A 25,532-nucleotide genomic window follows, 5' to 3' on the forward strand; every position below is an offset into this window, starting at 1 on the left:
TTCATTATTTTAAATGAGTTTATATACTGCTTCGAGCTTTATTACTCAAGAGCTTTCTACAAAATGAAAAAATTAAAACTAATTTATCTGATATAATTGTACAAAGTTAATTAAATATTTCAATGAGGCGTATTTTTTATCTAATTGTAAGTTTATTGTTTTTAAAGTATTTAGTTAAACTGGTAGAATAATTAAAGTCGTAATATGATTTTTGTCTATATTAAATAGTTAAAAGTGCTTAGAGTTCCGTATTCAAATAACTGGAGGAGGGGACTTTTTATTTATGTTACTTTTTACCATAAGATTTTTTTTAAGATGAACCGTATTTGCAAGAGTTTTTATCCTTGTGTTAGAACTTTTGTGCAAAATTATGTATATAAATTATTTATTGTCATATGGAATGTACGTATACTTACATTCAAGTTATACACATTCAAGTATACTTGAATCTTATAAATCATTAATAGTATTCATTTTCAACTTTAGTAAAATTTGGAGGATAGCCTTTAAAATAATACGATAAAATAACTTAGTTAGAATTAGTCAAACTAATAATCAATCAATCATTCAAAACTGATATCAATGACACTTGGTACACTGTAACAATAATACTATCTACTAGCAAAACTATACAATTTATATACTAATATAATAACTATATACTATATCAAAACTACACCATCCGACTTATATATATCGACTTGATATTTTGTATTGTAAAATATAAAATTGCCTTCATCACTTTATTACAAATATTTGAATTTTACCATTTTCATCACAAAAAAACGTTCTATATTTTTGATCATAAGAAACCCCACAGACATGTAAGCCCTTATAGAGGCCATAGAAAAAAATCTGTTGAATTGAAATCTTGTTGAACTTGAAAACAACAATATATCTCACAAAACAATTAAATGACATATACTAAAATATTATATTGGGGTCTCGTAAAAAAAACAGTGCTCACAACCAAAAAAACTAACAACGAAAGAAAATACTACGGTTTTTCAAACATTGCCTTTTATATCCCAATAGTGACGAAGTAAAAATCATGGTGATGTCTGGATATACATATTTTGCCCTTACATTACTTGTTTTGAGATATTGGTGGTGGACCTTTTTACCCGCAGACCTTCAAACCCCGCCCTACCCTATATTATTTACCTGCACGTATGTATATTTATGCACACATTTGATGAAATAAAATGGAAAAAAAAAAAACAAAAAAAAATGATTAATGGCCAGAGACAGCGTCAGAAATATAGGTGGGCACATAAATTAATAACTCTAATGGCATTATATACGACTACCAGTGTTTAATTAGTCTCACCTCTAAAAACTATTGGTATGATATGACCAAAAAAAATCCAGAATCCTTTACTATATACGTATAAAAACTATTGGTATAATATAATAAAAAAAATCCAGAATCCTTTACTACTGACCTGATTTTTCCATCTTCCAATTCGAAGTATCCTCTACAGAGAACTGCCCATTGTACTACGAGGGCTGCCACTAATAGATTGAAACCCACTGAGCTGTAGCCATATCGTTTCAGGAACGTCATCAGGAACCCGAAGCCCACGAATATCATGACATGCACATCCTGAAACACTGCCAGATACCAAATTAATCGAGACCATGACGTGGAGATATTCTATCATTCATCAATCGAACGATAATTTATATAGATATTACGATATTATCGATATTTGAAATAAGGAATTAACGATGGACTTGGGGAAGGACGTGAATGATTTGGCTATAAATTGTTAATTATTATTTCTAAACATTTACTGAGATTCTGAAATTACTGAATTTAAAGGGTTGAATTGAGATTAGTTGCTTTGATAAAATTATTCTTTATTGAATTAGGGTTTATTAAAAATCGTGGGAGATGTTATGATACTGATTGATAATTTCTAATTATATTTTTCATCGATTAAACAAGTAGTTTGTTTATACACATATCTGAGATCTGGAAATTACTATGGGCTTGCATTTTAATAGAAGTTTAAATTGAAAACTAGCTTACAAAAAGTTGTTTCATTTAAGTGACTGTTGCACTTCATAGGTTGCATTTATTTTACTTATTTTATTACTATTGATTATACCGATTATTTTATTTGTCATTAAAGTCATAAATTTAATATTATTATTTTATAAATATAATTAAATTTTTGTGATATCATGATCAAAATATTTATTTAGAAAATAACCAAATTAAGGTTATAGTCATAAAATTCCTGCAAATCAAAATAGGATTACAATCAAAATATGAATTAAAAAACAACTTAGGGTCACAGATAATCATTTGAAAAAATTAAAATAGGGTCAGAATCAAATTATTTATTATAATATATAAAAATTATTTATTATTAAATAACGTTATTAAAAGTCTAATCATTTCCTAAATTTGAGAAGAAATTTATGCAATTGTATCATCAGTATTTTAAAAACTATTATATTTAAATAGTATATTATATCACTGGGTTTTCCTCATATTTCTATAAATTTTGAAAGTCTATTTATTTAAATTTTATTTATTGAAATTTGAAAGTCTAGTTACTGAAGTGTAATCATTTCCTAAATTTGAGAAGAAATTTATGCAATTTCGTTAATCAGTATTTTAAAAACTATATATATTTAAAAGTAGTATATTAATCACTGGGTTTTCCTCATGTTTCTATAAATTTGAAAGTCTATTTATTTAAATTTTATTTATTGAAATTGGAAAGTCTAGTTACTGAAGTCTAATCATTTCCTAAATTTGGGAAGAAATTTATGCAATTGTATCATCAGTATTTTAAAAACTATTATATTTAAATAGTATATTATATCATTGGATTTTCTTCGTGTTTCTATAAATTTAAAAGTCTATTTATTTAAATTTTATTTATTGAAATTGGAATGTCTAGTTACTGAAGTCTAATCATTTCCTAAATTTGGGAAGAAATTTATGCAATTGTATCATCAGTATTTAAAAACTATATATTTAAATAGTATATTATATCATAGGATTTTCTTCGTGTTTCTATAAATTTTAAAAGTCTATTTATTTAAATTTTATTTATTGAAATTGGAAAGTCTAGTTACTGAAGTCTAATCATTTCCTAAATTTGGGAAGAAATTTATGCAATTGTATCATCAGTATTTAAAAACTATTATATTTAAATAGTATATTATATCATTGGATTTTCTTCGTGTTTCTATAAATTTTAAAAGTCTATTTATTTAAATTTTATTTATTGAAATTGGAATGTCTAGTTACTGAAGTCTAATCATTTCCTAAATTTGGGAAGAAATTTATGCAATTGTATCATCAGTATTTTAAAAACTATAATATTTAAATAGTATATTATATCATAGGATTTTCTTCGTGTTTCTATAAATTTTAAAAGTCTATTTATTTAAATTTTATTTATTGAAATTGGAAAGTCTAGTTACTGAAGTCTAATCATTTCCTAAATTTGGGAAGAAATTTATGCAATTGTATCATCAGTATTTTAAAAACTATTATATTTAAATAGTATATTATATCACTGGGTTTTCTTCGTGTTTCTATAAATTTTGAAAATGTCAAATTTGTACTAAAAATTTATAGGACGTCGACATATGTGCTGCATTAATTGATTTAATTTTTTTTTATTCTATGAAATTTATGATAATGTAAAATAACTGAACAGATATTATTTTGAATTTTCAAAATATATTACGAAATTTAATTAATAATTAAAAATTAGAGTTTTGTTATTATATAGATTTATTTATGGAGACACTTAATATGCGGAAATAGCTATATAATTACATAGTGACAAAATTTGATGCATTGAAGGGTTACTTATAAAAAAAATCATTACTAAAATGACTGGCAAATGTGTTGGTATAAATTTCTTTCATAACATAATATTTCTTTTTCTTAAATGCAGATATCTGTTACTATTTCTTATATTCAATAGATAACTATGAATATCTTATGAAACTTAATTAGATAAATAACCAAGTTAACGATGATCCTCAAAATTATTATTTTACTTACAAATGTTTATCATAAATTATTATAAAAAATATTTTATAATTTATTTATAAAAGTGTTATAATAATTTTTGTAATAACAAGATGAAAAGGGGTATAAATAGCATCCAAACAGAATACGTACCTCCTACAATTGTTTTTTTTTTAAATACTATATAAAGCAAAATTATTTTTTGTATGAATATTTTCTAAAGATTGAATATCAAATTAATATGTCATTAATTTTTGTAGTTATAACATCATCTTATATATAAAAATGGAGCTGTCTTTCAAATGTCCGAATAAAACTCGAAAACGGCTGAATGGATTTGGCCAGTCTTAGTCTTGAAAAATTCGTGCCAATCCAAAGATTGTCCAAAAGGTGAGATATTATTTCAAAATCGCGTAGAAACTTTACATTTTTAATTTGAAAATTTTTGTTGATGCGTAATGTAAATAAAACAATGGACGGTGGCTAATACTTGAAATGTCAAACGTTTTTGACAGATGATTTTCGATTATGTTTAATAGGGTGTTTAGGTGAATATTATTTAATTATGATTTAATTGTAGCAAGTAGTTTTGTTTGTAGTTTTATTTACATACAAAAACGTTAGTAAACGGGCCGTAAGTGTTACTAGAAACTCAAAATATCAACTTTTTTGAAATGTTAATATGAAAATGCACTTTTTGACATATTTTTCTCAAACACGATGCTCTGAAAGAACTCATTTGTATAATTATATACTCATTGGTATTTATAAAACATTTTCTAGGTTATATTATTTTTTATTTATGTTATTAAAATTCAGAACCTAAATTTGGTATCGATCAAATGAACATTTTGTCAAATAACATTTTCCCAGTTATAATTTCCCAGAATTTATCGAAGAATAGATAGTAATATATGAAGGTCCGTGGTTAAAAACGTCCACCACCGATGTGTCAAAAATCAGTAAAATCAAGCATTGTTTAACAACAATATTTGAAAGTAGAGGAAAAAAGTTTGTAAGATAAAAAATATATAGCTAAAACCTTGATTTGAAAACGGCAATCAAGCATTGTTTAACAACAATATTTGAAAGTAGAGGAAAAAAATTTGTAAGATAAAAAATATATAGCTAAAACCTTGATTTGAAAACGGCAATGGGGGAGATAAACGGTAATCTTTGAAAATCCATAATAAAAGTATTTTCTTCCGTTGGTAGTTTTTTAGCATTAGTTAAAAATGTAATTATTTTGTAAAATACCTTTATAATTATAATAAGGATTTAAACCTTTTTGCCACCTGCCCGTTTCAAGTTACCCCGCCTATAGGATAAAAAGGTGTAGATAACGAATTTTTGAAAGACATAAAAAAAATACATTTCTACAATGATGAAGTAGCAGGCAATTTTACTGAACGTAGTCAGATAATTGTTCGTTAATTCATCGAATGTTACTTGAAACTTCGTAACTTAAAAATTTCAAGAAAAAAAAAATTGAAAAAAAAATTATAACATTTTTTTTCCAAAAGCAATTATTTTGTTAAAACAAGCAGAAAGTTCTCTGAATCATTCAAATCAGACGCTTAGTTCTCTCAAAAACTGCCATTTTTTGTACATTTAGCTTTATCGGAATATCGGAGTATCGGAATGTCGGAATGTCGGAATGTCGAAGTATCTGAATATCTGAATATCTGAATATCTGAATATCTGAATATCTGAATATCTGAATATCTGAATATCTGAATATCTGAATATCTGAATATCTGAATATCTGAATATCTGAATATCTGAATATCTGAATATCTGAATATCTGAATATCTGAATATCTGAATATCTGAATATCTGAATATCTGAATATCTGAATATCTGAATATCTGAATATCTGAATATCTGAATATCTGAATATCTGAATATCTGAATATCTGAATATCTGAATATCTGAATATCTGAATATCTGAATATCTGAATATCTGAATATCTGAATATCTGAATATCTGAATATCTGAATATCTGAATATCTGAATATCTGAATATCTGAATATCTGAATATCTGAATATCTGAATATCTGAATATCTGAATATCTGAATATCTGAATATCTGAATATCTGAATATCTGAATATCTGAATATCTGAATATCTGAATATCTGAATATCTGAATATCTGAATATCTGAATATCTGAATATCTGAATATCTGAATATCTGAATATCTGAATATCTGAATATCTGAATATCTGAATATCTGAATATCTGAATATCTGAATATCTGAATATCTGAATATCTGAATATCTGAATATCTGAATATCTGAATATCTGAATATCGGAATATCGGAATATCGGAATATCGGAATATCGGAATATCGGAATATCGGAATATCGGAATATCGGAATATCGGAATATCGGAATATCGGAATATCGGAATATCGGAATATCGGAATATCGGAATATCGGAATATCGGAATATCTGAATATCTGAATATCTGAATATCTGAATATCTGAATATCTGAATATCTGAATATCTGAATATCTGAATATCTGAATATCTGAATATCGGAATATCGGAATATCGGAATATCGGAATATCGGAATATCGGAATATCGGAATATCGGAATATCGGAATATCGGAATATCGGAATATCGGAATATCGGAATATCGGAATATCGGAATATCGGAATATCGGAATATCGGAATATCGGAATATCGGAATATCGGAATATCGGAATATCGGAATATCGGAATATCGGAATATCGGAATATCGGAATATCCGAATATCCGAATATCCGAATATCCGAATATCCGAATATCCGAATATCCGAATATCCGAATATCCAAATATCCGAATATCCGAATATCCGAATATCCGAATATCCGAATATCCGAATATCCGAATATCCGAATATCCGAATATCCGAATATCCGAATATCCGAATATCCGAATATCCGAATATCCGAATATCCGAATATCCGAATATCCGAATATCCGAATATCCGAATATCCGAATATCCGAATATCCGAATATCCGAATATTTGAATATCCGAATATCCGAATATCCGAATATCCGAATATCCGAATATCCGAATATCCGAATATCCGAATATCCGAATATCCGAATATCCGAATATCCGAATATCCGAATATCCGAATATCCGAATATCCGAATATCCGAATATCCGAATATCCGAATATCCGAATATCCGAATATCCGAATATCCGAATATCCGAATATCCGAATATCCGAATATCCGAATATCCGAATATCCGAATATCCGAATATCCGAATATTCGAATATCCGAATATCCGAATGTCCGAATATCCGAATATCCGAATATCCGAATATCCGAATATCCGAATATCCGAATATCCGAATATCCGAATATCCGAATATCCGAATATCCGAATATCCGAATATCCGAATATCCGAATATCCGAATATCCGAATATCCGAATATCCGAATATCCGAATATCCGAATATCCGAATATCCGAATATCCGAATATCCGAATATCCGAATATCCGAATATCCGAATATCCGAATATCCGAATATCCGAATATCCGAATATCCGAATATCCGAATATCCGAATATCCGAATATCCGAATATCCGAATATCCGAATATCGGAATATCGGAATATCGGAATATCGGAATATTGGAATATCGGAATATCGGAATATCCGAATATTGGAATATCGGAATATCCGAATATCCGAATATCGGAATATCGGAATATCTCTAGAAATTGATTAGAATATACATTAGGGGGCGTCCATTAATCACGTGAGGTTTTTAGGGGGACGGGGGGGTTGACAAAAAATCACGAAATATTACGAGGGGGGGGAGCGGTATAGCAAGGTATCACGTGTAATTTTTTTTTACTATTTTTCATAAAAAAAGTTCAAATATTTAAAAAAAAACTCAAAAATTTTACAGTTTTTTCACGTAACTAAAAATACACGTGATGTTTGGTGGGGGAGGGGGGGTAATTTTGAATATCACCAAATATCACCAAGGGGGAGGGGGTCTAAGAATCCGCAAAAACTCGCTCACGTGATTAATGGACGCCCACTTATTAGCAAAACAACGTTTGCCGGGTCAGCTAGTTATAAATAAATGTAGTAGAATCTTCTATGCAAAATTAGTGAAATTATCAGAACTGTACTTATGTGTTAAAAAAAATTCACACCTCAATGCACTATATATATATATATATATATATATATATATATATATATATATATATATATCTTAACACAGTATCGAGAAATCAATTTCACGATTTCATTGCTTATTATACAAATATTTGTGTGGATATTCTCATAAAATAAGCAAACTATGTGTTTTCTATCAATTTCCTGAATTTCGTGTTACTGCAAAAACATATTAAACTCATTCAAGACACTGTTCCTTGACCCTAAAAAATACTCATTAATAAATCAATACCCAAATATGGTTTTCATGACATGTGTGATTGTGATTGTGATTGTTTAGAATTCCGAACAGGAATTTGCTTTTCTTTGATACGTTGACACGCGAAAATTGAATGCGCAATATGTTATTTGCAGATATTAGAATTTTGATGAAAATGGCTTTGCATTTAGATTATAGGGAGGTAATAATACTAATGGAAAATCATAATTGCGTTCAATGAAGAAATAACTAGTGGGGCGTATGGCATCGTGCCTTAAGGCAAATTGCTGTAACTTCCCGTACCAAAAATTTTTTTTTTGAATAAGATGTACATTTGCGAAAAAAATTTACTTTAAAAAAATTAGATTTTTGAGAAACTATAAATTTTTGAAAAAAAATTTTTTTTGGAAAAAAGACTTTTTTAAAAAAAAGTTTCTTTATTTTGAAATATCTTGGAAGTTATGAACTTTTTTTTAAGCAATCGTACTGCTTTAACTGTTAAATATAATTGTACAAATTTAAAACTCATTTAGTACATATTAGGTAGGTGTCAAGCAAATGTCTATTTGCAGAATTAATAACGCTAATTAGTATAGGATGGCAGTGAATTAGTTTGGGTATAATTAAATTTACTTGGGATCTGAAGCTTTCTATATTTTGTACTGGAAAGAAATAATAAGACGTTATTTAAAAATTGATAGGTTTTATTGTTTTTATACTTTAGTGCGTTTCTATACAAGAGTAAAAACAACTGGTACGTCTACACCACCAGGGTTAATTATGACAGGCATAAAATTTTTTAACCTATTTTTTAAAAAAAAATAGATATAATCAAAAAAATTATTTAAAACGATTTTTCTTGTCTGAAATATGTAACACAACATAATCATTTAAATAAAGCTTATGAATATAATAAAACGATATATAAAAAAACATAATTTTTAGAAACGAACAAACGTACTTCATCTATCTTCCTTTGGACCCTATATCAAATTCAGTATAGTTTACCTGTTATGGCAATTGTAACTACCCTAACCTGGCACAACCGTACCCAGTCTCTCCTACTAAACAAAGGAACAGTGGAAAGCAAATTGCAATTTAAATTTTATCCAAATTCTTTATGAATTACATATTACTTTTAAACAAAAATAGAAATACCAAAATTGAATTTTTCCCTTTTTCTCATTTCTCTTACGTATTTTGTCTTAGTGAAGTTAGATTCTTTATCTGTAATAATAATGGAAACTTATTCGAACAAACGTGCTTCTTTTTTCTCCCTTTGTATCCTATATCAAAATCAGTATAGTTTAGCTGTTATAACGACTATCACTACCTTACCCTGGCATAACCGTACCCAGTCTCCCCTATTATACAAAGAAATAATAGAAAGTTAATTCTGATTTAAATTTTATGCAAATTCTATAAGAAAATTACATATTACTTTTCAACAAAAATTTAAGATGTAGAAATACCGGAGGCAATTTTGCCCAATTTTGATTAATAACAATTTCTTATATGCATTATTGATTATTTTCATTGTTAATAATTTGACGATTCTAAGAAACAAATATTGTCAAAAATATTCAAGCATTAAAACATTATCATAAATGGAATTAATGAATATTTCACATAAATGTTACAAGTTTAACACAAGAATATATCTTATCTTAAAAATGTAGGTTATTCAAATATATCCAGTTTGTGATGAGCAGCTGATGCAAATAATAAGAAAAGTCCTAATATTAATCCAACTTAATTGATTTGTTTTTTTGATGAAGTTTTTGGACAAGAATAAATTTATATTTTTTATATAATATTTGTTGGGGTTTTGTGTTTCTATAACCCATTTGTCACTTATTTCAAAACAGTTAGTACACTACATATAATATAGTAAAATATTAGAGTAAAGATTACTTAAAATCCATAAAATGGTACTGAAAACTGGAAAAGTATTATGGAGAGTAACACATTTTATTAATATAATTATTTGTCAACATACATTTTATAATTTTTATTTATTTTTAAGATAGAAAGATATATTTCAATATATATATATATAATGATGGTGGATTGGTACATAAGTCTATCCTTGGGTATTATACTTCATTATTACATATTTTAGATCAGTACATTTATATGTAAAAAATATATAATACAGTAAAAAGTTTTTATGCGATAAAAAAAATTGTTTTGGCCAAAAAAATCACATCAGTTTTTAGCGAAATAAAAAGGCTTCTAATTACATCTATGGGTGGATCAGTATAAATTTTTAGTTTTTTTTATTCCTAAAATAATTTCTACCATTCCCAATTTACGTTCGCATTTTATTGTATGTTAGAATTACATTTTCATTCACCAATTGGCTTGAATTCATGTAAAGCTTTATTATAATAAAAATAGTTAAAAATGCAGAATCATTTAATACAGTTATGATATATTTGCTGTTTGGAATTAAAAAAAAACTAAAAATTAAACGAAATTTTCAATTTGTAATTGCTAATTATAAAAAATCTATAACTATCCCTTATCACTATACAAAGAAAATCATAAATATTTGATATTAATATTTATCTGAGAATTTCTGAGCTTTTAAAATTGATGTAGGAGCTTGAATACAAATATAAATATTTTTTTATGAAAATATAAATTAGTGCAGGTTTTGTACGAAAACAATTATACAGAGTGATGTTTTCATGAAAGGTGTTAGAATAAATTTATGACTGGATTTATTTTTATTATCTATATAGACCATATTAATTTATTCTATCAATACATTAGAACTAAAATAAACATAATGAGCATATAATTACATATTCATGGTTAATATTTCGGCACTTGGCCTAGGTTCATCTACGCATCATTTTTACTCCATTAACCGTTGTCCAAACAAAATTCGTGTAATAAGTTTTAGTAGTAAGTGCTAATCACACGTATATGAGTATATTTAGCATAAATTATTCATATGACGCACTAACCACAAAGTACATGAATTATCACATGAAATAAAACGACTAAAAATATTTCATTATCGGATGTGTGTATCTCTTAGAATCAATAATGATGTATGATAGATAGTTTTTCAAAAACTGCTTGGTTTCATGTTTTGCAGTCATTGTAGAAACCAACAAAAAACATGATCGGAGGATGTAACATAGTTAGCTTCGAAACGTTTCAAATAAATTTTGTTTAAAAAAACTGATTATGATTGAAAAAATGGAATTGAAGATGGTTTACTAAACTATATGTTGGAATTAATGGTTTTCTGAGCTTTTTATGTATCTGTTATTGAACTAATTTGAATAGTTTTATTGTTGATGAGAAATGCTCATAAATGTTTTTATGCTCAAAAATGCACATGGCAAAACTCGACACTTGTATACAAATCCGCATCAATTGAATACCAACCGATTTTTTTTTTTGAATTAGTCAAATCGATTGATCCGTGTTCACGAAATCGTCGGCGAAAGTTTGTATCCGCACATACATGCACACACACACATACATACACATATATATCCAAATTTTTTCTAAGATAAGCCAAAATGATCAGAAACCTTTGAAACGTAAAGATATATGGATGTTTTCATCTACATATTTTACTACTATAATTGGAATTTAAAAATCTCTATAAGCAAAAATTTCATTGAAAAAGTAGATTAAAAAAAATCCAGTAAATTAATTTATAATAAATAAATAGACAGTAGTGAAAATATATGTATTTAATAGAACTATTCCATCAAGACTTAATAAAAATTATTTATTTTATGCGATGATTAAAAATGCATTAATTTTTATAATTTTACAAACAGTGGCAGGTTTTGATAAATAATTTTATCTGATTAAATTTCAACATGCAATGACATTTATAAATACAAAGAAGTAATTCTGAAATAATTATATATAATTGTTCAATGCTTATATAAATTGAAATAACAGATTAATAGGGTTTGATAAAGTAATTACGTTCATAAAATATTCAAGTGTGCATTATGTAATTTCGTATTTTTTACATTGTAATATTATTAAATTAATGACTAAATCAAGAAAAATATAACCGGGTTTTTCTAAAAGCAATATTTGTCCCGTATTTAGATCTTTTGTGCCGGATTGTCCCGTTCTTCAAAAATTATTAGGCGAACCAGTGCTATTTTTTTAAGAAGATTTAATAGAAATTTATACAAGGCTCAAAAGCGAAAAAACATATAGATCGGAAAATGTAAAAAATAATATAAAAAATTCGTCACATAAAAACCTGTTTCAGCCAGAATAGCATTACTAAAAATTGCCTTCCCGGTTTTGACTTAAAAATATACAGTCACCTTACTTAAAGCTATGCGGGTTAAAAAGGCCCACCACCATTATTTCAAATATAAGTAGAGTTAGGAATTTTTTAACAACTATATTTGAAAGTAGAGGACAAAAAATGAATAACCAGCCATCTCGTTGATTCTTAAAACGTCGCGGTCAGGTGATAAACGGCATGTCTGAAAATTTATAACAAAAGTATTTACCTTCCTTGTTATTTGTTTTCGTTGTGAGCACTGTTGTTTAGTTTACGAGACCTTAATATAATTTTAATTTTTTGTTGTTTAATTGTTTTATATGATGCATTGTTATTTTTGAGTTAGATTTAACAGTTTTTTATATAACATTTATAAAAGCATACATGTTAGTGGAGTAAAAATGAACAACTGAAATTTTACCCTGGCGTAGATGTAAACTATATAAAATAGTAAATAAAAAAAGTAAGTTAAGTTAAAAAAGCAGTTTGATAAGAGATAAATTAAATGAACAGGCTTTCCAACTCTTCTGATAAATATTTCTGACAAAATACCAGATCAAGGTTCAGTGTTATCTTTGTAAAAAATGTATCCTAGAAATTTATATTTTTCATTGGTTGAAGAATGTAGCTATAATTTTGTAAAATCCCTCAAAAATTAAAAATAAGATATTAGAACTATACGTCTATGGGTTAAAAAAGACACATGACCAATTTTACTTGAAGCCAAATTTGACCTTTGTGCCCGCCCTACCCTATATAAAACTCAGAACTGATTCGAAAATAATAAAAAACAATTCCTTCTTTTGTCGCATAAGGTTCGATTGTAAAGAAAATAACTACTACTATATAAAAATGATCATTATTTTTTAAAATCAAATTTTGCTGAAAGCAGCTGAAAACTAACTCCGAGCTTTTCTTGGATTTCAGTCATTTCTTTTCATAGCGAAATTCTTTATTTGAGTATATTCTATTGATTGCAAGTTTTCCCATAAAAAGATTCTATGGTTCGACGAGTTTCCCAGAAATAAAATTGATTCTTGGTTTTATTACTAGCATCCCTTTTTTATTATAATATATCGAATCATCTCTAAAGTAAAGTTCCGTTCCTACTCTAACTATATCAAGCATAGCTAATAATTGTTATATATAAAATTTAATATGTTAATTAACTTCCCGTAGGGCAAGTTATAATAAGTCAAAAAATTATTAATTATTAATTAATTATTCGTAATTATTTTCATATAATTTTTTAGTATTTTTTAAAATTATTTGATATGTTTTTATCAAAATTAGGTATATTTAAGGTAATATTTGTTTTTCTTCTAAAAATATATCGCGGCCACGCGTTGTTTAATTAAGTTTGTTATTATGCGTCGTAGCGTTTTATGGATCATTAAAATGTTGTAATAAAATCTTTGAATTAAATGCTGTATGAAGATGTGTAAGTATACAGGAAAACCTGGTGAAATTTTAAAATTTATCATGTTATGTACATTAGTTATAAAAATAATGCTGATTTTTAACCAAAGGTTTACTAATATGAATTAATTTATAGGAATGTTGGTAAAATACATTTGAATTTATTCATTCTGCTCAGTGAAATGTTCATTATAAATAATTGTGTACCTACGTATATACAGTGAATGAAGGAAATTTAGTAAAAATTTATTAAAGTAATTTTCAGTCAATTTTATTAACTGAAAATATATTAATAAATATAATTATTCCATGAAGCTTTTATTAATTTCTCATTTTCAGTTATGACTAAATTGAGCATTATAAATCAGATACAATTTTGGTATTTATGAAATACATATCTTTTCTAAAATTTGTGATTTCAGAATTTATATATCGATCTAAAAAATTACAATTTATGAAGCAGCATAATAAAATAAAAATTGTCCCCACGACTTCCAGACATAATAAATAATAAATGAAATTACATTAAATATTAATATCTCATATTTCAGCCGAAACATCATTACTCTAATTCACACTTAATGCGTTAATTACATAGACAATAATATATTAATAAATTTATTTTTTATAAGACATAAAATGTGTTTTTTCTAGGTACATATTTATTTTTACTATAATATTATTTTTATATACCTTTATATTGTAACTTATAAAGTTTTTTTGCGAAATATCAGTTTTAATGTTCTTTTAAGTTAATTCAGAAAAAAATATTGTTCTTTTATTATGTAAATAAAATTTACCAAATATTTTACTTAAATAGGGTTATCTCGGGTAAAGCTCTAAATAATAAGAGTTTCTATATATACTCGTATAAATAGGCAAATTAAAAAAAGAAGTGTTGGGTGCTTCATTCTAACGAAAACTAATATAATACGTTTGTCAAAATTTTAATCTAATTCTATATTCTCTATTTTAATTATTAATATTCTTATTGAAATTTTCAATTCACAAAAAATTATTACTATTGAATATCTTAGGAAATTTGCTTTAATAATAACAACACTTTTCTCATTTATTATTTTAGAAAATATTGTAAGTATATTTAGAAGATGCTGTAATCAATTAATCTTTTATAAATTTAAGTTCAGTGTTTGAAATCCAAACATTATCTAAATCAAAGCTCTCACAGAAAAATTTATGAAAAATATAAATATTTTACAAAATGATATTTAAATTCATATTTATTATGATACAATTAATAATTTAGCAGAAGTAAATATTTTCAGCAAATATTTTGTGTGTATAAAATCATTAATTAAAATTAATAATTTAAATTTTAATTTCAATCGCGAATTAAAATATTTTGTAGATTGGAGTATAGAATAACATAGTTGTTTTATCTTATTATCGTAATGATCGTGGGTATTAATTATTTCATAACAAATCAACAAAAAAAATTTTGGTGTGAATAGGGAGAATTAATGATTACTTTTAATGAACAATTTGTTATTGATTTATAAAAAAGATTGTTTATATAGGTATTATCCTTATGAAATTATTTCGTATTAATGAAGAAAAGTTAATATATAATTAATTTGTTAACTATTCAGTATTATAAAAGTAGTATTACTACTGTATGTATATAGTATACTAGTTATATATGTGATGTATTAAAATATTTGTGAATTTTACTTCAATAATACGAAATTAGTTCATACGAATATTTGCTTATAAACGACATATGTTATTGAAAATAATTATGAAACAATGCTAAACTATACTATGGTGTTAAGACCTAAAATTCATTTAATTTTCATGGATTTATTTATAATTTCAAATAGTACTTAAAAATTAAAAGCTCAAAAACCATTATTTTAATGGTCCTTTCATTATTATCGAAGTGATTGTAGTTTAGTTTCTTTAGAAACGAAAAATTAGGCAAAATGCACAGAGGTGATACATGAGTACTGTACCTACTGCAATCTTAACTTAAGATAAGTTATTATTTAATTTAATATTTTATAATATATAATATACAATACACAATATGCGAATTATTTGTGATAAAAATTTAAAAACTTTTATAAAAAAGCCCCGATTTTTAATGAGAGTTCATATATGTTCTGATTACGGACATTACGGTATGGATCAAGTGAAGATCTATAATAGTATGGAATGAAAAGATATTTATACCAAATAATATTCGGTGCAAATTGGACAATGACACTGATTTTATATATAACTTAACAGTTAACAGTTTTTTCAATATAACTTCTAGAATTGCTTACGTGTGTTTGGTCTAAAAAAGCCACCTAAATTTCTGCATAGGCAAGATATAAACAAGGGCATTGATGTTAAGTAAAATGTATGTTATTCATTACAATAAATTGGAAAATTTCAGTAAAATTTATAAAATGTAGGACTATGTTGAGTAATTAAGAAGTATGTTGAGTAAAATGTACAAAAATGATCTATAATAATCAATGGTAAAGAGGTAAAAATGCTATGCTTTTCTACATGATATTATTCATATGATAAAGTGTTAAAATACACGACATGAATCATATAATAGTATTATTAATCATAATTATAAGACGTAAACGCAAACTGTGGTTTGAATATTAAAATGGTTTAACGATTCACGTTTTTGAGTAACGTTTTACATTGGTTCTAAAAGTTTAAAGCTCAAAAAAATATTATTTTAACTGTTTATTGATATTATCAAACGTTTGATGGTTTATAATTATATTTATCAGTTTCTTTAGATTTGTATTGAAATTTAGATTCAAGTTATTTGCATTTTTGTTGACTTATGGCGCAGAAGAAGGTACATGTGTTACAGTACTAAAATAATTTCATTCCTAAGATAAGTTATAATATATTACAATACATTTATCTAAGTATAACACACAACATACTTTAAGCGTTTATGATGAAACACATTACTTTTCTAAAAAAAAAATCATAATTCGCGTGTTCATATGTGTTCTGATGACGGTGTGGATCACATGAAGATATATAATAGTTTATTTTAAAATGTCTTTAATATCAAACAATATTTGGTGCAAATTGAACCAATTGCAACTGATAGCTATTATATATAATTAACAGTTAACAGTTCTTCATATAAATTTTTAAAATTGCTTATGTGTATTTGGGGAAAAGAATACCATCATTTTTTTGTATTGGCAAGGTATAAACAAGGGTATTTTTGATGTCAAGTGAAATGTATAAACGTTAACTATTTATAACATCTAGAATTACTTACGTATGTTTGGGGTAAAAAAGACGACCTAAATTTTTGTACTAGCAAGATGTAAACTAGGGCATAGAGACGCGTAGAAACGGATGTTAAGTAAAATGCATAAAAGTTAACTATATATAACTTCTAGAATTACTTACGTATGTTTTTGGGTAAAAAAAAACTACCTTAATCCTTGCACTAGTAAAGTGCAAACAAAGGCATGGAGACGCATGGAAACATATGTATAAAAGTTAACTATATATATATACAACGGTAAAGGGCAAAGAAATACTGTGCTCTCATATTAAGTACGTTTCTGTACAGAACACCAATAATAACAATACTGAAACATCATCCCCAAACCCCAAATCTTATCTCATCTGATCTCATATACTCACTGGCATAGCTGTCCATCTGATTCCCATGGTGATCGGCCTCCTTGGGAGCTCCATTTTTCTCCGGCAGTGCGCTGGGGTGGTAATCCACAAACAAGCCGAACAATAAAATCAGAATTATCTGTAAGATCAGGAAGAGCACGACGCCGGGCTGCACGCCCCCGAACGTGATATTCGACATCGCGATTTGGGCACTTTCTGGGCACTTTGGGCTCTCTGGGCGGCCGATACCGATAATGCAAGCGCGCGTTCGAATCGACTAACGGACGGCGATTTGCTAAACCGAGGGAAACGGACTCGTCGCTGATCTATATCGCGGTTCTTTCATAGACAGAGGGTCGGTGGAAATATAAACTAGTGGTGCATGGCATCGTGCCTTAAAGCAAATTGCTGAAACTTCCCGTATCAAAAATTATTATTTTTTAAAAAGATTAACATTTTTGAAAAAAAAAATACTCTGAAAAAATTAGATTTTTGAGAAATTATAAATTTTTGACAATAATTTACTTTTTTTTAAAAAAAAAAGACTTTTTGAAGAAAAAATTATTTTGAAATATTTTGGAAATTCTGAACTTTTTTTCTAAGCGGTCGTACTGCTTTAATTGTAGATAGAGACGAAATATCGAAGCGCGTAACGCTTCGTACGGAAGCCATAGGAATGTAAATAAGCATTGGTACGGAACCCATAGGAATGTAAATAAAATTTATACTTGTTAAAATCTCTATAAAATATCTGATAATTTGATGTGCATATGTTTAATGATCATTTTTGACTGCCAAATGGCATTTTTTTTAACTTTTTTTATTAGATCTCCGAAACCGCTAGACCTGCCTTCATGAAAATTTGATCAATTCTTTATCTTCTCAATACAAGTAAATGTCTTTTGAATTATTAAAATCGTGCGCTCCGTTTTCTTAAAAACTGAGTTACCATTTTTGGCATTTTTTGCCTCGTATTTCTGAAACGGCTAGACTTGCCTTCGCCAAAAACTAATCAGCACGTCTTCCTATCAATACAAATCGAATGTTTTTTTAATTATTCAAGTCGGTTGATCGGTATTCCCAAAATCGTCGACAAAAATTTGTATCCGCACACACACACGCACGCAAAGTATGCCAAAATATTCAGAAACCTTTGAAACGTAAAGATATATAAAAATTTACATTTTCGATTTTTTTGCGATTACATAACTTGCACTACAGGAAGTTAATAATTATTGATCAATAATTAATAACAATTGTTCAAAGAGATCATTATAATTACTATATATTTCTTTGTTTATATACTATAGTATACTATACAGTGACGCTGTCATCGCACAAAACGCACTTAAGAATGTTTAGATTAACATGAGATGCCGAATGAATACATCTGAGGATATTCATTATATTTCTAAGAATAACACATAACGCATATGAAATATGTACATTCCTAAACCAAATATAATTCTGTGTATAGTAAATTTAGGAAATTTTGAAAAAAATTTTTTTGAATATTTTGAAATTTGTTTGAATCACATTAGTTAACTTATATTATAAAAATGTAGAAAATAGTACTCATTTTTTAAATCTTTATAAAATGTCTGATAATTTGATATGCATATGTCTAATATTTGTCTTGTAATCATTTTTGACCGCCAAATATCTTTTTTTTACGTTTTTCGCAGGACTTGTCTTCCCAAATTTAAATCACTTGTTCATTGCGTCAATGCAAATAAAATGCTTTTTGAATCATTGAAATTGGACACTCCGTTCTCTCAAAAATTGAATTGCTATTTTTGGCACTTTTTGCCCCGTATCTTTAGTACGAACCTGTCTTAGCCAAAAACTAATCAGTATGTTTCCTTATCAATAAGAATCGAGCGTTTTTGGAATGATTCAAATTGGTAGATCCGTATTCTCAAAATCATCGATGAAAAATTGTATCCGCACATACATTGTACACACACACATACATCCATTATTTCTAAGATATGCCAATATGTTCAAAAGTACCCCAAAAAGTACCTCAGCTGGAGGGTTAGATGGTTTTTCAAAAACTTTAGCAACGAATATCTTAAAAAAATCCATAATTTTATTATATGTTAATACATTAAAGACATCTAAAAAGGATATGCAGCAAAATTAAGGTAAATACAATATTTTAGTACAATAGGACTTTTCTGTTCGAATCATAAACCAAGATCTTTCTATCTGTTTTCAGACAGGCAGACAGGCATTTTTAAAAATATTTCTATAATTATCAATAAAATGTTTTAAAAAATTACGCATATAATCAACTAGAAATTATAACAAAACACTAGTTTTCTCAATACTTCAACTCAAAGTGATTAATCGTTAGCGAAAGGGTGAAAAGTTCAAGTTTAATAATAACTTATTTTATTATTTTTTTTTTTGTAGCATATATTATTGCTTTTAAGGGTCATTAGAGTTCGAGTAGATATTAGCCTGGTTTTAGTCACAAACTCCCCATATCTGTGTGCCCTTTAATTTGGCCGTGTTCACTACTCATTATTCAAAAAAACACTAGAAAAATTACCCTTGGTACGCAAATGACAAAAAGATACCATTTCAATGTATAACTACGCTATTTCACGTCGCTAATGATTATTATCAACGACGGTACACGCCTATATCATTTTTCAAAAAATCATTAGTTTTGCATTTGTTTGATATACTATAGTAGTTCTTGAGTTACAAAATATATATTTTTATATTCATAATTTTAGACTCAAGATGCATTTTGCACTTTACAATAACATCCTGATAATTAATCGGTATTCAAATATTTAATCATGTAGAATCAAGAAGAAGATACAATTTATATAATGCAATTTAAAAATACTTTGCCAATGTCGTCTGGATAAATTGATCAAATTGTAATTTATTGCAGAAATGCGATGTTCAAGCAATGCAGAAAAGAAACGTAATGAAATGCTTTAATATAGTCAAAGGATTTTATTTGATAGGTAATAGAAGAATTTTCACACAACACATCTGTTGATGAAAATATGAGATAGAAAAATTTGTTACAGTTTATGAAATTTACTATACACATATAATATGTTGGTAAATATCTATTAAGGTTGAAAAATAATAATATGAATCGTAGAAGTAGTGAGATTATCAAAAATTCTATGTCGACTTTAATTCCAAATCAATATTTTCAAGTATATTTTTTCTTTTTGACAAATGATATTTTAATTATTTAATCGAGAATCATGGCATAATTCTATTCAGACATTAGGATTGTAATTATTTTCATATTGGTTTATCTACTTCTTGCAAGTTTAAGTGCATGCCAGAAAATAATTCTATGTACTAATTTAATATTTTCTTGACTTTTTAAGTCGATCTGAATTGTTTGACACCAATATTGGAATAAGTTTTTGTGTGGAAGCAAAAAATTTGACTTTTGTTAAAGTTTTCTCAAAAATGGCTACACCGAATTTAAAATTTTGTAGGTTATTTAGGTTTTGCTAAACTATTAGTCAAGCAGTTTGTTAATAATTTACAGAAAAGTGCCATTTTTATATGAGAGAATTTCCCAAAATCTTGAACCGATTTTGAAAATTCAGAAACTTCTAAATATTTTAGGCGGAAAATTAAATGTTTAGTTTTTTATAAAGATCGGCTTAGTTTTTTAAAAAATTGTTGTTGATTTTTTTTTTATAATCTTAATGAAGCTTTGTATAATCTATTTAAATATCCTAAACATTATTGCAACTTTACGAAAAGTTATGAATTTCAAGAAAATTATAAATAGTGCGTCAAACTATTGAAAATTTGCAGTAACTTTTAAAATTAAATCGGATTTCTTAAAGAATTTACACATCTTGCCAATTTCTTGCAACTTTCCTTTCACTTTCCTTTCACTAAAACCTAGGTTTGATAATAGTATCAACTAAATGGATTGAGCCGTATTCATAGCCTAAAATAATAAAACTTTTGCATGATAAATTATTGATTTCCACTTATTTTTCTATAAATATAATACAAATATAAAGAGTAAACAATTTAGAATGTTTTAAACTCGATATCGTCCAGTATGTCATGTGTACATGCATAAATAGAAATTTAAACATTATTTGAATGACTATATCCATTAATTAACAATTTCATAGACCAATACATTAAATATAATAAATAGGTAGTTGGGCAACTATGAGCTCAAATTGCAGCTTTCAGTTTTTAATTTAAAATGATTTTGCATGGATTTCGATCAAGTTGATACAGTGTCAGTTTTGTGAATAAAATCATTTTTAATGCATAATATATTTTAATTATTTTGGGTTCATTACATAAATATATAATTAACTAATTTGCCTATAAAGCAAATTTATAATATGAAAAATGCGCTGAATAACAAAGCAGTCATTGTGTCAACCAAAAAGCTTATGTTTGTTTTGTGGCGTTGCAATTAATTTAAAATGTCGTGCATGATGTATTGTAATAAAAAGTGTGATATATTTTTAATGAAAACAGTAAAGCACGAGAAATATAATATGCAAAATACATGTGCGAAATTTATTCAAAATTATAACATTCATTCGTGCGTATTTATTGATATCGTCATGTATTTTTTTAGTATTCATGCTAACTTGAAAAAATAAAATAATTGTATATATTGTATTTATAGCGTACCAGAGCACATATAAATAAATTTTATAGTTCGAAATTGTAAACAAATAAAACATCAAATAATAGTAACAAAGTTTCTGATATAATTAACTCTACTTTTGAACCTTATTTTAAGTGTTGCAATAAAATTATAATAATTTGTTATGTAGAGCTTCCTGAGTTTTAAGTGGTTTGCTAGCAAAAATATTTAGCACTTAATATTCTCAAGCAAATTGCATAATGTTTGCTATTTGCACATAGTTTTAAGCAATTTCCATATTAAAGATAATAAAGGACTCTAAAGCTCTAAAGGGCTCGGCATACTCATAGGTCGAAAAAGAAACCGAATAATATTTGCATTTTAAATGAAAACTGTTATCAAGGTGCATTTATTATTATTCGTTACATAATTTATATTTTTTAAAATATTAGTGATATTTGATACCAAGAAAAATTAGTTTTGCATCAGAATTTATTATCAGGGTGTACTTAATTATTTTATAATTTATTTCTCGTAAACTACTAGTGATATTTTAGTAGTATATTAGGAAAAAAATAAGTTATCTAAAATACTATAATAAAAAAGGACTCGTAAAAAAGTCGGTATACTCATAAATCAAAAAAGAATCTGACAAATATCTGAATTTTTAGGATGACACAGAAAAATTAAGCTTATAAAGATTTTTATTCACAACTTTGTATCTTATTTTTTCTGGTATTGTGTAATTTTTTTGATTTCAAATTTATTTAATGGGTAGGTCATTTAAAATGGAATCGCTATTTAAAATAGAACCATTTGTTTCTGAAAAAAATATATGAACAAACATTATTAATTAGTTAGGTTGCAGGTATTTTTATTAATATTTTTTTCATATCTTTTTCTCAGAAACAATATATTTTCTCAGAAACAATATAGTGGGCACTTTAAGTGGCCCACCCTATATATCACGTAAAGGAAGGAGTTCTTCAGTTGACAAATAAAAAATTATTTATTTTAAAACTCTTAAATATACAGAAAACGCCACAAAATTACAAAATCATCAGAAACAGTGTCATTTTTGCAAATTATTTGTGAAAGTTTATGCACAATATTTAATTACTCATTTATTCAAAACATGAAGTCATAATGTAAAGCAATTTGCAAAAATTTTGTCAGTAAGTGCTATATAAAGAATAAATGAAAGTTTATTGAATTAAGTAACTTATTAATTAATGTATTTTAATAGAATTTATAAAATATTATATTACAATTATTAAATATAAAATCTTTATTGTATATATTAAATTTCTCTTATATTTATGCAACATTTTATTAGAAAATTCTTGTAATGGTGTCTTGCTCTATATCTCAATTTGTTGCTTTAATATTTCAATTTAATTTCAATTGATAATTTTGATTATTTTTATTTTATTTGATACATATATTAACAGACAAAATTATTATTATTAACAAATTGCGAATGAAATTTTATCTTAGAATTAATAAATTTCTCATAAATATTCTTGAAATCAAGAGTCTCTAACATTTTTGAGAATTTTAGTTGATTATTTTGACTATAGTTTGCCTCATTTTCAAAATAAATATATAAAATAGACTTCGACTTCGAAATAAATATATAAAATAGATTAGAGTTATTTATAGAATCGTATAGAAACATTTTTCCCCCAATTTTTTAACGTATTTTTTAAAAAAAAAACAGGTTTGTATTGCGCCAATAAATACACAAATTATTTATATATTCATTTTAGTAAATGATAAATAATTATGTTGCATTACAATTATAAAAACTTATCATATAATATAAGTAAAGTGATGATTATTATTTTCGATTCAATTTAACTAGGTAATTAATGATTATTGATTTTCCCAAAGATGTTCTCGAAATCAAGAGATATGTCACAAGTATTGGACTATTTGTAAAAGCCATTGGCTCTAATAAGATACATTTATATAATTTACACAAGAAACTCATTACATTATGCAAATAAGATAAGCGAACAAGCATATTACAGGCTGATGAGAATGTTTTACTAATTACCGAACATATTTGGAAGTCACACACGGTAGTAAAGATTATGTGGAATTTCTGGCAAAACGAACGAACGAACATTTCTAATTTAAAAATTTTAATTTATGATCTAACCAAAAAATTCCAACTTACATAAATTATGTAAAATAATTGATTTCAATGATCATACCATATTAACGTAACACTGTAGGGTGCATCATTATTAAATACATTTCTAATTATTTCGAAGGAAAAGGCGAATTTATACTTTCTCTAAAAATTTCGATCATTCTGAATCATTGGACCAAAATTGGAAAATGTGAGCAACATAATTTAAACACATATTGAGAATTTGAAGAATCTTGTCTTAAGGATTTCTTTCCATCTTTTTCCATCCAATTAATATTTTTACTTAACCAAATAATTTAAAATAATATAAGGTTTTTATTCAGGCTTATATCACAGCAAAATAATCGTTCACATACGTTATTGCCTACTCGATGTTTTGAATTTACATTTTTATATAATACAATTATTCTAAACAAATAAATATTCATTAAGAGTTATGAAGATATTATGGGTCAACACAACTCTTGTTTAAACAAAGTCATATGTGGTTTACAAAACAATTAATGTTCACGTGATTTCACATATATTGTTTAACATATTTTGCATTGAATATGTATTGGCAATCGTAACGTATATACTACTAGTAAGTTTTATAATAGAATACCTGATTGTTGTGGATAATGATATCATTGTGGGAATATTTTATATAATAATATAACCATATTATTATATAAAATATTGCAATTTAAAATAGGTAATTTTATTTTTTCAATCATTATTTAAAATTTACATCACCTCTGTGCAGATACATTGCTGAAGAAATAATTCCGAGTCAAGATCACTAATTTGTAACAAGTAATATTCTCTGTTCATTATATTTATAAAGTTTAGGTTTTTATTTAAATGATTTATTAAAATTATACTAACCATTGTAATCAATCACTTACAATTACAAATACTAATTAGCAACCTAAATGACCTCCTAATAATCAGCAACATAATATAAGTTCATTAGATATGAAATAACCCTTTCATAAATAATTATTTCAACAAAAAGTGCACCCTGAGCAATGAAAAT

The 25,532-nt window shown here is 26.3% G+C and overlaps 1 protein-coding gene across 1 annotated transcript in view; it reads right to left on the reverse strand.

Moving 5' to 3' along the window:
• LOC113385124 (ammonium transporter Rh type A-like) overlaps nt 1-17,973 on the reverse strand; it is a 39,273-nt gene extending 21,300 nt beyond the window's left edge. The window contains 2 exon segments of the mRNA XM_026622936.1: nt 1,446-1,614; nt 17,760-17,973. Coding sequence (XP_026478721.1) covers nt 1,446-1,614; nt 17,760-17,937 — 347 coding nt within the window. The 5' untranslated portion in view covers nt 17,938-17,973.
• Between the last annotated feature and the right edge of the window lie 7,559 nt (nt 17,974-25,532).

This window comes from Ctenocephalides felis, unplaced genomic scaffold (assembly GCF_003426905.1).
Source record: "Ctenocephalides felis isolate EL2017-DRISC unplaced genomic scaffold, ASM342690v1 CF-g0.4_SCAFFOLD_00845, whole genome shotgun sequence".
NCBI classification, from domain to species: domain Eukaryota; kingdom Metazoa; phylum Arthropoda; class Insecta; order Siphonaptera; family Pulicidae; genus Ctenocephalides; species Ctenocephalides felis.